Source organism: Elephantulus edwardii, unplaced genomic scaffold (assembly GCF_000299155.1).
Source record: "Elephantulus edwardii isolate Elephantulus edwardi_28Jun2011 unplaced genomic scaffold, EleEdw1.0 scaffold00094, whole genome shotgun sequence".
NCBI classification, from domain to species: Eukaryota; Metazoa; Chordata; class Mammalia; order Macroscelidea; family Macroscelididae; genus Elephantulus; species Elephantulus edwardii.
Window position 1 is genome coordinate 7542491 of NW_006399844.1, and position 10276 is coordinate 7552766.

At 42.3% G+C, this 10276-nt stretch overlaps 1 protein-coding gene across 1 annotated transcript in view; it reads right to left on the minus strand.

Moving 5' to 3' along the window:
- Positions 1-425, minus strand: part of SPAG5 (sperm associated antigen 5) — a 40839-nt gene extending 40414 nt beyond the window's left edge. The window contains exons 1-2 of the mRNA XM_006890957.1: positions 375-425; positions 54-179 (exon numbers count right to left, since the gene is read on the minus strand). Of these exons, the coding sequence (XP_006891019.1) occupies positions 54-179; positions 375-425 (177 nt within the window). The remainder of the gene's footprint in view (positions 1-53; positions 180-374) is intronic.
- Positions 426-10276: the final 9851 nt, after the last annotated feature.

A 10276-nucleotide genomic window follows, 5' to 3' on the forward strand; every position in this document is an offset into this window, starting at 1 on the left:
GAGAGAGAGAGAGAGAGAGAGAGAGAGAGAGAGAGAGAGAAGACTAATCTCACCTGCAGAGGCAGCTCGCACTGTGTTGGGGTTGATGATAAGCACAAAGGTGGCGTTTTACCAGAGTTAGTGCTGACACATGATTGCAGGTTAAGTTCTCTCAGAGGAGTTCTTAATGTTGTTTTCCCCTGAAAATGAAAGAAGACAACAAGTGTGAGAAATCTGGGTTTTGCTAGCTAGCTGGCGCTCCCGCAGTAATACCCATCTTGGGAGAAGTGGCAGGAGGAACAGACCAGAAGCGCCCTCCAGCTTTCACAAAGACACAAAGCACTGCCAGCGTCCTAGCCTCAGGCCACTTCTCCCCGAGAGCCTCTCGCGCTCACCGGCTGGGGCGAAGCTGACGCTCTGAAGTTCGGCTCTTTCACCTGCCACATTTCTGGAGGAGTATTGAAGTCGATCATTCCCCAGTCCCAGGACATAAGGCCATGTTCACCCGCCGTCTTTATTTGAACGTGGTGCTCGTTTCTCGATTGGCTGCGGCAGGACGTACGTCAGGGCGGTGCGTCGGTTCCAGGAGGGTGGTGGGCGGGGCCTCTGTTATTGGCCACGCCTCTCCCCGGGGCTGCCAGCCATTCGCTCTGGGCTTCCGCCCCGCGACAGGAAGGCGTTTTGGTAGGTAGAGTCGTAATAGTTGTCTTGGTAGTCTAGCCTTAGGACGTCTCTTCTCGGGTCTCCGTTATGTCCCACCTCAGTCTTACTTCTTTTTTAAAATACACTTTTCACAGCTCAGCCTCGGCCAGACAGAGCTAACTGCCGAGTCTGGAAAGGAGATGTTAATGAAGGAGTGCGGTTTATTGGGGTTTGGTCAGTCCACATTATAGGTCCCTGACAACCAGAGTGTATATATAGTCTTGAACTCTTTCTAGATTTCTAAATGTCTTGCCAGGATTTCTCGTATTTTCTAGGGACCTATCTCAGGCCTGCAGAGTTTACTTGGGGTAAGAGTTAATATGTTTTGAAGACTTAGTCGCCTGACACATTTCCAGATTCTCATGAGGATTAGGGGGATCTGGTGGCCTGGTCTATAGAGAGTTCTACTGTTAACCAAAAGGCAATGTGTTTCTCTGACGGTTCAAAACCACCAGCGACTCCGCGGGAGAAATACGGGAAGTTTATCCAAAAACCCACTGGAGGGGCAGCTATAAGTTGGTTACCACTTGACCACAATAAGGACTGGTTGGTTGTGTGTTTTTTTCATTTTATGTATGTTAATTAGTTTAACTTTGATAATGATCCATAAAGTTGTTAGCTACAGTGAAGTTGAGATTCCCTATGCAAAACCAAACAAAATACCATCCAGACAGACCTGCACTATCTTCCTATGTACATTGATCACGGCCAACTGGACCATTTTCTAAGGTCTTTAACTAGCAAGTTTTTGGAAATAGATCGATCATCAGGCAAAGAGATCTTTGAAAGCTTTGCTGGAACCTATTCGGCATCATAGCAACAGCTACACATCAACTGACACAAGAGTGGTGGCTGCTTGGAAATTTAATCATGACTCTGCATAGAAAGGAGGTGAGAATGCCATCAGTGAACCACCACTGCCCACTTACAAAGTTTTTGTTCTCTGGTGCCCTAAAGTTGACAGTAACTCATAGATCTGAACCTGCCCTGTCCTGAGCCATCCTCACCATCTCTGATACGTTTGAGCCCACAGTTAACAGCTACGGTTTCAATCCATTTTGTTTAAGAGTTTCCTCTCTTTCTATGACCCTCCACCTTTCTTAGCGTATCTTTTGACTGGTTCCTCCTGACAACATGCAAAAAAAAAACCAAACAAACAAAAAAAAATATATATATATGAGATGGAGGGGGAAATTTTTATATATATATTTGTGTGTGTGTGTGTGTGTGTATCACCACCTCCAACACACACACACACATGTTGTTGTTGTTAATTGCCATCAAGTCATAGGTGACTCATAGCGACCCTATGAACGAAAGTCCTGGACACGTGTATAAATTTCATCCTTTCTCCAGGTTCACAGGGTTTCTGGAGGCAAGCTATTACAGAAGTAGATGCCACTCCTGCTTCCATGTTGTTTTATTTGGGGAGCTCCACCAAACACTGTCCTCCATGGGTAACTATTCTCGCATTTGACTCATCAGTGTCACAGTGTTCGGCTTCACAGCAACCATGAGTTACCTCTATACAGCAAGTGGACATACCAGGGTTACACGACCTAGAAAATGTTTTACCAAAAACAATTAAAGGCAGGTCTGAGGGCCACAGAGTAGAGTCACCCACCTATGGCTTGGGAGCATGACTTTCTGTCCGCTAGGCCAACTGCTCTCTCTTCTCTATCCTGCTGTTGTTAAGTGCCGTCGAGTCATGGGTGACTCATAGCGACCCTATGAACGAAAGTCCTGGACACCTCCTGTGTAACTTTGATCCTTTCTCCAGGTTCATAGGGTTTCCAGAAGCAAGCTATTATGGAAGTGGATACCACTCCTGCTTCCATCGTGTGTGTGTGTGTGTGTGTGTGTGTGTGTGTGTATAGTTATGTGCCAAGTCGCTTGCGACTCATAGTGACCCTATGTATAAGAGCCCTAAACCCTGCTCTATCCAGTGCCAACTTTACCATCTCCAACACACTCACTCCCACCACCCCAATCACAGAATCAATCCATCTCATCGAGGGTCTTCCTCTCCTGCGCTGTCCCTCCACTCTCCCAAACATGACGTCCCTCTTCAAGGACCGGTCCCTCCTTGCAACATGCCCAAAGTATGTCAGACGAAGCCTCAGAATCCTTGACTCCAAGGGGCAGCCCAGCTTTACCCTCTCCAGAACAAACCTGTTTATTCTCCTGGCAGTCCAACACTCTTCTCCAGCACCACAGCTCAAAGGCATCAATTCTTTCTATCATCCCTAGTCACTGTCCAACTCTCTGATACATAACACATAATTGCAAAGACTATAGCCAGATCAGGTACACCTTAGTCTCCAGCCTGACATCATTTATATATTGTTGTTGTTATGTGCTGTTGAGTCGCTTGCAACTCACAACGACCCTATGTACAACAGCCCTAAACCCTGCTCTATCCTGTGCCAATCGCACTGCCTCTGAGACACCCATCCTGATATATATATTCTTTAAACTGGTATCTCTGCTCTTTAGAAAGTCTTTGACAGATTTTATTTAAAAAAAAAACAAACCCTAAGTTCTATAAATATTGTACTTCTCCTTGATAGAAAAGAAACTTGAGTGACAGAAAGCAAATGGCAAAGCCAAGATTCTAATCTCCGTACTAACTAGCACATTCTACTGCCTCCTGACTCTCCTTTGAGTGAGAAAAACGAAGAAGATAGAATTGGTTTTCAGGAAAGGCCTAATAGAATTCAGAATTATAGCTGGGGGTTTTTTTTGTGGGGTTTTTTTTTTTTGTCATACTAGTTTATTTACAAAATTTGAATACATTGTTTTGGTGGTTTTTTTTAACCTAATCTTTTTTTTAAATAACTTTAATGAACATTTACAGAGAATTTGGATTTCCATTCATTCATTGCTGCACTTCTCTACCCACCCAGCCCTCTCCCCCCCACCCCCGAGTTCGCTCCTCTCTTTTAAAAGAAAAAGAAAGACTCCATCCCTGGTACACAATCTCCCCGCACCCTTCCCACTGCCCCAAGTACACTCCACCATGCAACCTTAATTGTGGATTCCTGTGACAACCATAATACCCTATCATATACCGCTTTTAAATTATTCAGTCCCTCATCTGTTTCACTGCAGTATACACAATTTATACAGGTTTTTCTCAGTCTTACCCCCACCCTGATATCAGTCCCATTTTACAGCAGTGGCACCATGCAATATTTGTCCTTTTGCGACTGAGATATTTCACTCAGCATAATGTCCTCCAGGCTCACCCATTTTGAATAATATTGAATGAGTTCCTTGTTTTTCAATGCAGCATAGTATTCCATTGTGTGAATATACCACAGCTTCTCTATCTATTCGTTTGTTGATGGGCACCTGGGTTGTTTCCAACTCCTTGCTATTGTGAACAGAGCTGCAATAAACATGGGTGTGCATAGAATTATAGTTTTGATAGAGTATTTGTGCATAGCTCTTTATTTATACTCTGGAAGTTTTAATGAATTTGGAAAAGGTAGTCCATGGTCGTCACAATTACATGCTGTGCATCAGAGAGCCGGACAATGACTAAGAAGAATTGTGCCTTTGAGTTGTGATGCTGGAGAAGAGTGTTGAACATATCATGAATCGCCAAGCAACAAATAGGTCAGTCTTCGAGATGGTGAAACCAAGTTTCTCCTTGCAGGCAAGGATTTCGAAGCTTCACGTACTTTGGGCACGTGGCCAGGAGGGACCATTTTCTTAGAAGTGTAGAGCGACAGTGCAGGAAAGGATGACCCCAGATGAGATGGACTGACACAATAACTGGGGCAATGGGATTAGGTATGTCAGATTCAGACTGTTTGAGGATAGGGCAGGGTTCAAATCTGTTGTACATAGGGTTGCTAGCAACAGGTAATCCAAAACTCAAAAACTCTGAGCCAGAATTGATTCATAGCTGACCCTTCTGTAAATTGCACAGGAGGGGATATTGCACATCTTTCTCCCAAGGAACTGCTAGTGAATTAAAACCATCAAAGAGGCCTGGCCTTTGAGTTAGTAGTACAACTCCTTAGGGCCTATGCCACCATTTCCTCCTAGTCATCGAAGAGGAACAGGCCCTTGGGAGAGTGGACTCTTCTAGAAGTATGCTGTCCAGTAGGGTAGCCACTAGGCACATTCAGCACTTAAAATGTGACTAGTACCAGGGCGGGGTGGGGGGTGGGGGAAAGGACAACAATAAATGAATGGAAATCCAAAGTCTCTGTAAATTTTCATTAAAATTAATAATAAAAATTTTTAAAATGTAACTAGTACAAATGGATATTGATTAGAAATATGATGTACACACTGAATTTTTAAAACTTTGTATGAAGAAAAAATGTAAAATATCTTGATTTGTATTGGTTACATGTTGAAATGGTAATATTTTAGATATCTTGGTTTAGTAAGACATTAAAATTTACTTGTTAAATATTAATACAAGCAAGTGTAAAGGGAACTCTGGGGGCATAGTGGTAAAGAGTTGCACAGCCAACCCAAAGTCATGTGGTTCAGATCCACCAGGTGCTCTGCAGAAGGGAGGGGCAGTCTCCTCCCAGGCAATTAAACCCCTCTGAAAACTTCCTGGAGGGTCAGCTATGAGTTGGTTCTGACTTAGAACTACTACTACTACTGGTAGCGTAATCTGGAGGGAGTTGTATTGCAAACCAAAGATGGTGCCTCTCAAGCAGTTTGAAGCCACCAGCAGCTCTGTGGGAGAAAGATGGACAGTCTCCTCCCATATGACTAAAGTCTCAGAAACTTGCAAGAAGGCTATGAATTCGTTCCAACTGAAGGGCAGTGACTTCCTATTGCTGGCTGCCATCTAATCGAGCATGACTCATAGCAACCCTATGAACAAAAGGCTTGAAGCTTTTCTATAACTATCATTTCTCCAAGTTCATAGAGTTTCCAGAGGCATGTGGTTTAGGAAGTGGATGCCACTCCTGCTTCCAAACCTGAATCAATCTGGGAGCTCCACCAAACACTGCCCATGATGGGCAGTCATTTTGGTGCTTGACACACCTATGTAAGTTACTACAAGTTATTAAGAAGCCTAAAATTATTTCATTTACATGGCTTGCATTGGACAGCACGGTTCTGGAAACTTAATGGTCCTACCCTGAAGGCTTTTAAGAAATGGTAACAATGCTTAAATCTACAACTGGCGGGTGGAGGGAGAATGTAGGTGGTTGAACTTGAGCCTGTGATTGGCTAAGACTCAGCAGAAGGAATTCCTAGATGTACTTCTAGTCAATGATAATGACCCTGGACAAAAAATGAGGATAGGAAGTGGCAGAAAAGCCAAGACAGAAAACTTAAGTGCCATTAATAAAAGTTGGTGTGAAAATGTGTGAATTGGTATGCTAAACCCTTGTTGCAACTGGTTTATCAGGTATCAGGTGAACAGTCAATGGGATATATAGCACTTTCAACAGCAAATTAAGAGGGGCATGGAGGGGATAGGGAAGTAATGCATTGTGAGGGGAAACAGAACTAGTTTGTTGATGCTGTTTTGCATAATACGGTTTTTATTTGGTGTTTTTAAAATTATAAAAATATTTGTTTAACAAGTGAAATAATGCAAAGATCTATTAAAATAAGAACTTTCCTAACCTGTAACCAATGGTGTGTATACCTTAATACAAACGTAAATATACACATAAATACAGTTGTTTAAGTAGAATTATACTTTACTCTGAAAATATATTAGTAATATATCCTAGAAATCTGTCATTAAATATAGTTTAGTGTTTTAGAACTTCTGTGTGTATAAATAGGGGTTGTTTTCCTTATAAATCAACTGTTGTGTCTACTGGAGTTTTTGGAATTAAGGGCTAGTGCAAACCTTTTTCCTTTCGCTTACCTCCTCCTACTTCCATTACTCCCCTCTCCCTTCTGGGTTCTGCTTCTTCTTGTGAGCATTCTTTTTTCTCTTACATACACACAGAGAAAGGAGGTGGAGAGCAACTGAATCCTCTTTAAGATAATTTCTTACACTTCTGCACGCTTCAATATCTTATATAAAAATCTACTGCTATCAAGTTGATTGGAACCATACAGCAATCCTAGAGCCCAGAGTAGAAACCTGATGGAGGGTTACCATAATTCAGAAATGACTCGATAGCACTAGATCGTTCTGTTTTGCTTTGGTATACAAGATATAAAGAGCTCAGGTCACATAGTGCATTAGGTGTTGGGCGGCTAACTGAAAGGTTGCTCATTCACATCTTCTGAGTGCTCTGCAAGATTTACATCCTCAGAAATCAGATGAAAGGTCACTATAGGTTGGAACTGTCTCAATGGCAGTGGTTTAGATATTGGAGCAATCTTGTATACAAGTCTATTGGTACAGTAATCAGAGCACACAATTGTGTAACTGAAAGGTTGGTGGTTCAAGCCCACCAGCTGTTTCATGGGAGAAAGATGTGGCAGTTACAGAAGGAGACTGACTTTTCTCGGGGTGGGGGCATCTTTGCTGTTTTATTTAAAATATTGTTGTTTTTCATTTTTGTACCAGACTGACCATTTCAGTCCCACAGACTGGCTGGTGAATTCAAACCTCTGACCTTTCCATTAGCAGCTTGTATTAGGTCTTGTATCTCTCTCTTACTACTATCAGGGTAGAACCAACTCATAGCTGACCCTTTCTTGGCTTTCCAATGCTGTAAGCTGCACTAGAGGAGAATGTCCCATCTTACTCCCTCAGAGCCGCAGATAGGTTAGAACTGCCAAAGCAGCAAGACCTTTGGGTTAGCAATGCATCTCCCTATGGACTCTAAACCACCAGAGTCCTATGTCTTTTATAAAAGTTAGTCATTGCTTTTGGTTCAGAAATGACTTATAACTGACCCTCCAGCAGGTTTTCAGTGGCTATAAATCACACAGGAGGAGATTGCCTATCTTTTTACCATGGAGCCGCTGATCATTTCAAAGCACCAGATAATCATGTCCCTTTGGTTAGCAGGGCAGGTCTCTACAGACTATGCCACCAGAGTTCCTCGTCTTGTATGTTGCTGTTAGGTGCCACCAAGTCAATTATGAAGCATGACAACCTTATGAACAACAGATCAGAACCTTGCTCTAAGTCTTACCATCCTCACCCTTTGATATGCTTTAGCCCGTTGTTAGACTTACTGTGTTATTTGTTGAGGGTCTTTCTCTGTCTACCTTTCCTAGCATGATGTCTTATTCCAAAGACTGGCTCCTCCTAAGAACATGCTCAAAGTAAGTAAGACCAATCATTCTTGCCTTTTAAAGGAGAACCCTGGTTGCATTTCCTTGAAGACAGTCAGTGGGATACTCAGCACTCCTCTGCAACACAATCCAAAGGCACTGATTCTTATTCCAATGTCCTTGTTCACTGTCCAACTTTCAAATACATGGTAAGTAATGGAAAAGAGCAGGTACACATTAGTCTTTAAACTGATATCCTTGTGCTGTAGCACTTTTGATTTCTTGACTGCCATTAACCATGGGTATTAATTGTGGATCAAAGTAAAATTAAATCATTGACACCTTTACTCTTTTCCTGAAACTGAGGAGGACCTGAAGTGATTGCTGCAGAAGGTCAAGGACTGCAGCCTTCAATATGGATTGAAACTCAACATCAAGAAAACAAAGATTCTCACCACTCGGCTGATTAGCAGCATTAGGATAGTGAAGAGATTGAAACTGTTAACAGCTTAGGTTCTTTGGCTCCACAATCAACACTTTTGGTACCAGCAGCCAGGAAATAAAAGGAAAATTGCTTTGGAAAGTCTGTTGTCAGGGACTTCTACAGAGGACTGAAGAGCAACGATGTCAGTCTGGAGACTAAGGTGTACCTGATCCAGGCCATAGTCTTTGCAATTACTTGTTATGCATCAGAGAGCTGGACAATGACTAGGGAAGACAGAAAGAGAATTGATGCCTCTGAGCTACGGTGCTGGAGTAGAGCACTAAATATACCATGGACTGCCAGAACAAACAGGCTGCTCTTTGAAGGATTCTGAGGCTTCATCTAACATACTTTGGGCATAGTGCATGGAGGGACCAGTCCTTAGAGAGGGACATCATGCTTCAGAGGGTGGAGGGACAGCACAAGAGAGGAAGACCCTCAATAGGATGGATTGATTCAGTGACTGGGGTAATGAGGGTTTGGTGTGTCAGAGACAATGAGGTTGGCACAGGATAGAGCAGGTTTCAGGACTACTGGCCATAGGGTCGCTGAGTCGCAAGTGACTTGAGAGCACATAATAACAAAGTTTTAAACCCATGTGATGTTAATTATATTGATCAATAGTTTCCACATAAAGGTTGGATAACTTTTATTTGGGACTGGGAACAAATATGTATTTCTTCCAGTCAGTTGGCCAGGTAGCCGAGCTGTCTTCTGAATTTCTTAGCATAGACTAGTGAGCACATCTATGACCGCATGCGTTGAAACATGTAAGTTGGTATTCCATCAATTCTGGGGCCTTATTTTTCTGTCTTCACTGCAGCTTGAACTTTTTCTTTCATTTCCATTGGGTTGGTTTTTTTTAGATTTTAATGAACGTTTATAAAGAACTTGGATTTCCATTCATTCATTGATGCACATTTTCCTCCCTGCCCCTTCTCCCCCTAACCCGTGTGGTTTTTTTTTTTGTATTTTTTCCTTCAGAGAAAAAGTTTTTTCATTGTTATACAGTACCACCACCACTTTATTTATTTTTTTTTGTGAGTGTACTGTCAAATCAGATCTGACTGGTACAGGAGGAGATTGTCCCCCCTTTTCCCGGCAGAGCATCTGGTGGATTCGAACCATGTGCCTCTGGGATTGTAGTTGCAGCTCCTTGCCACTAGGCCATCAGAGCTCCCCACCACCACCACTTTACTATGCAACTCTTATTCTGGACTCTTGTCATGCCAATAATACCTAATCATATATTCCTTTTATACAGTTCTCTCCCTCGTCTGTTTCAATGCCATGTATATTATTTATCCCCTATTTTCTTAGTTTCCCCCAACCCCCATATCAGTCCTGTTCTATAACAATGGCATTATGCATTATTTGTCTTTTTTGTGGCTGAGATATTTCACTTAGCATAATGTCCTCCTCCATTTTGTATAATATTTAATGAGTTCTTTGTTTTTCAGTGCTGCATACTATTCCATTGTGTGAATATACCACAGCTTCTCCATTCATTTGCTGATGGGCATCTGGGTTGTTTCCAATTCTTTGCTATTGTGAACTGGGCTTTATCTTTCACCTAAATTCCTTTATAATAAAGTATTCACTTGCCATTGATAAACAAAGTGTTATGTACTGTCAAGTTGCAACCAACTTATAGCTGACCCTCGAGTAGGTTTTTAGAGGTAGTAAATTACATGGAAGGAGACTGCTCATTTTTCTTTCATGGAGCTGCTGGGGGATTTGAACTGTACATATGCCTTTGAGTTGGCAATGCAACTCCTTACCCAGGGCTCCCTATTTAGCAGAACATTCCTTGGTAACATCTTTAAGCTGTATTTCCTTTCTTTGGTTGTTATTGTTATGTACCATTGAGTCATACCTAACTGGCATAGGAGAAGATTGCCTCTCCTTCTCCAGTGAAGCATCTAGTGGATTTGAACC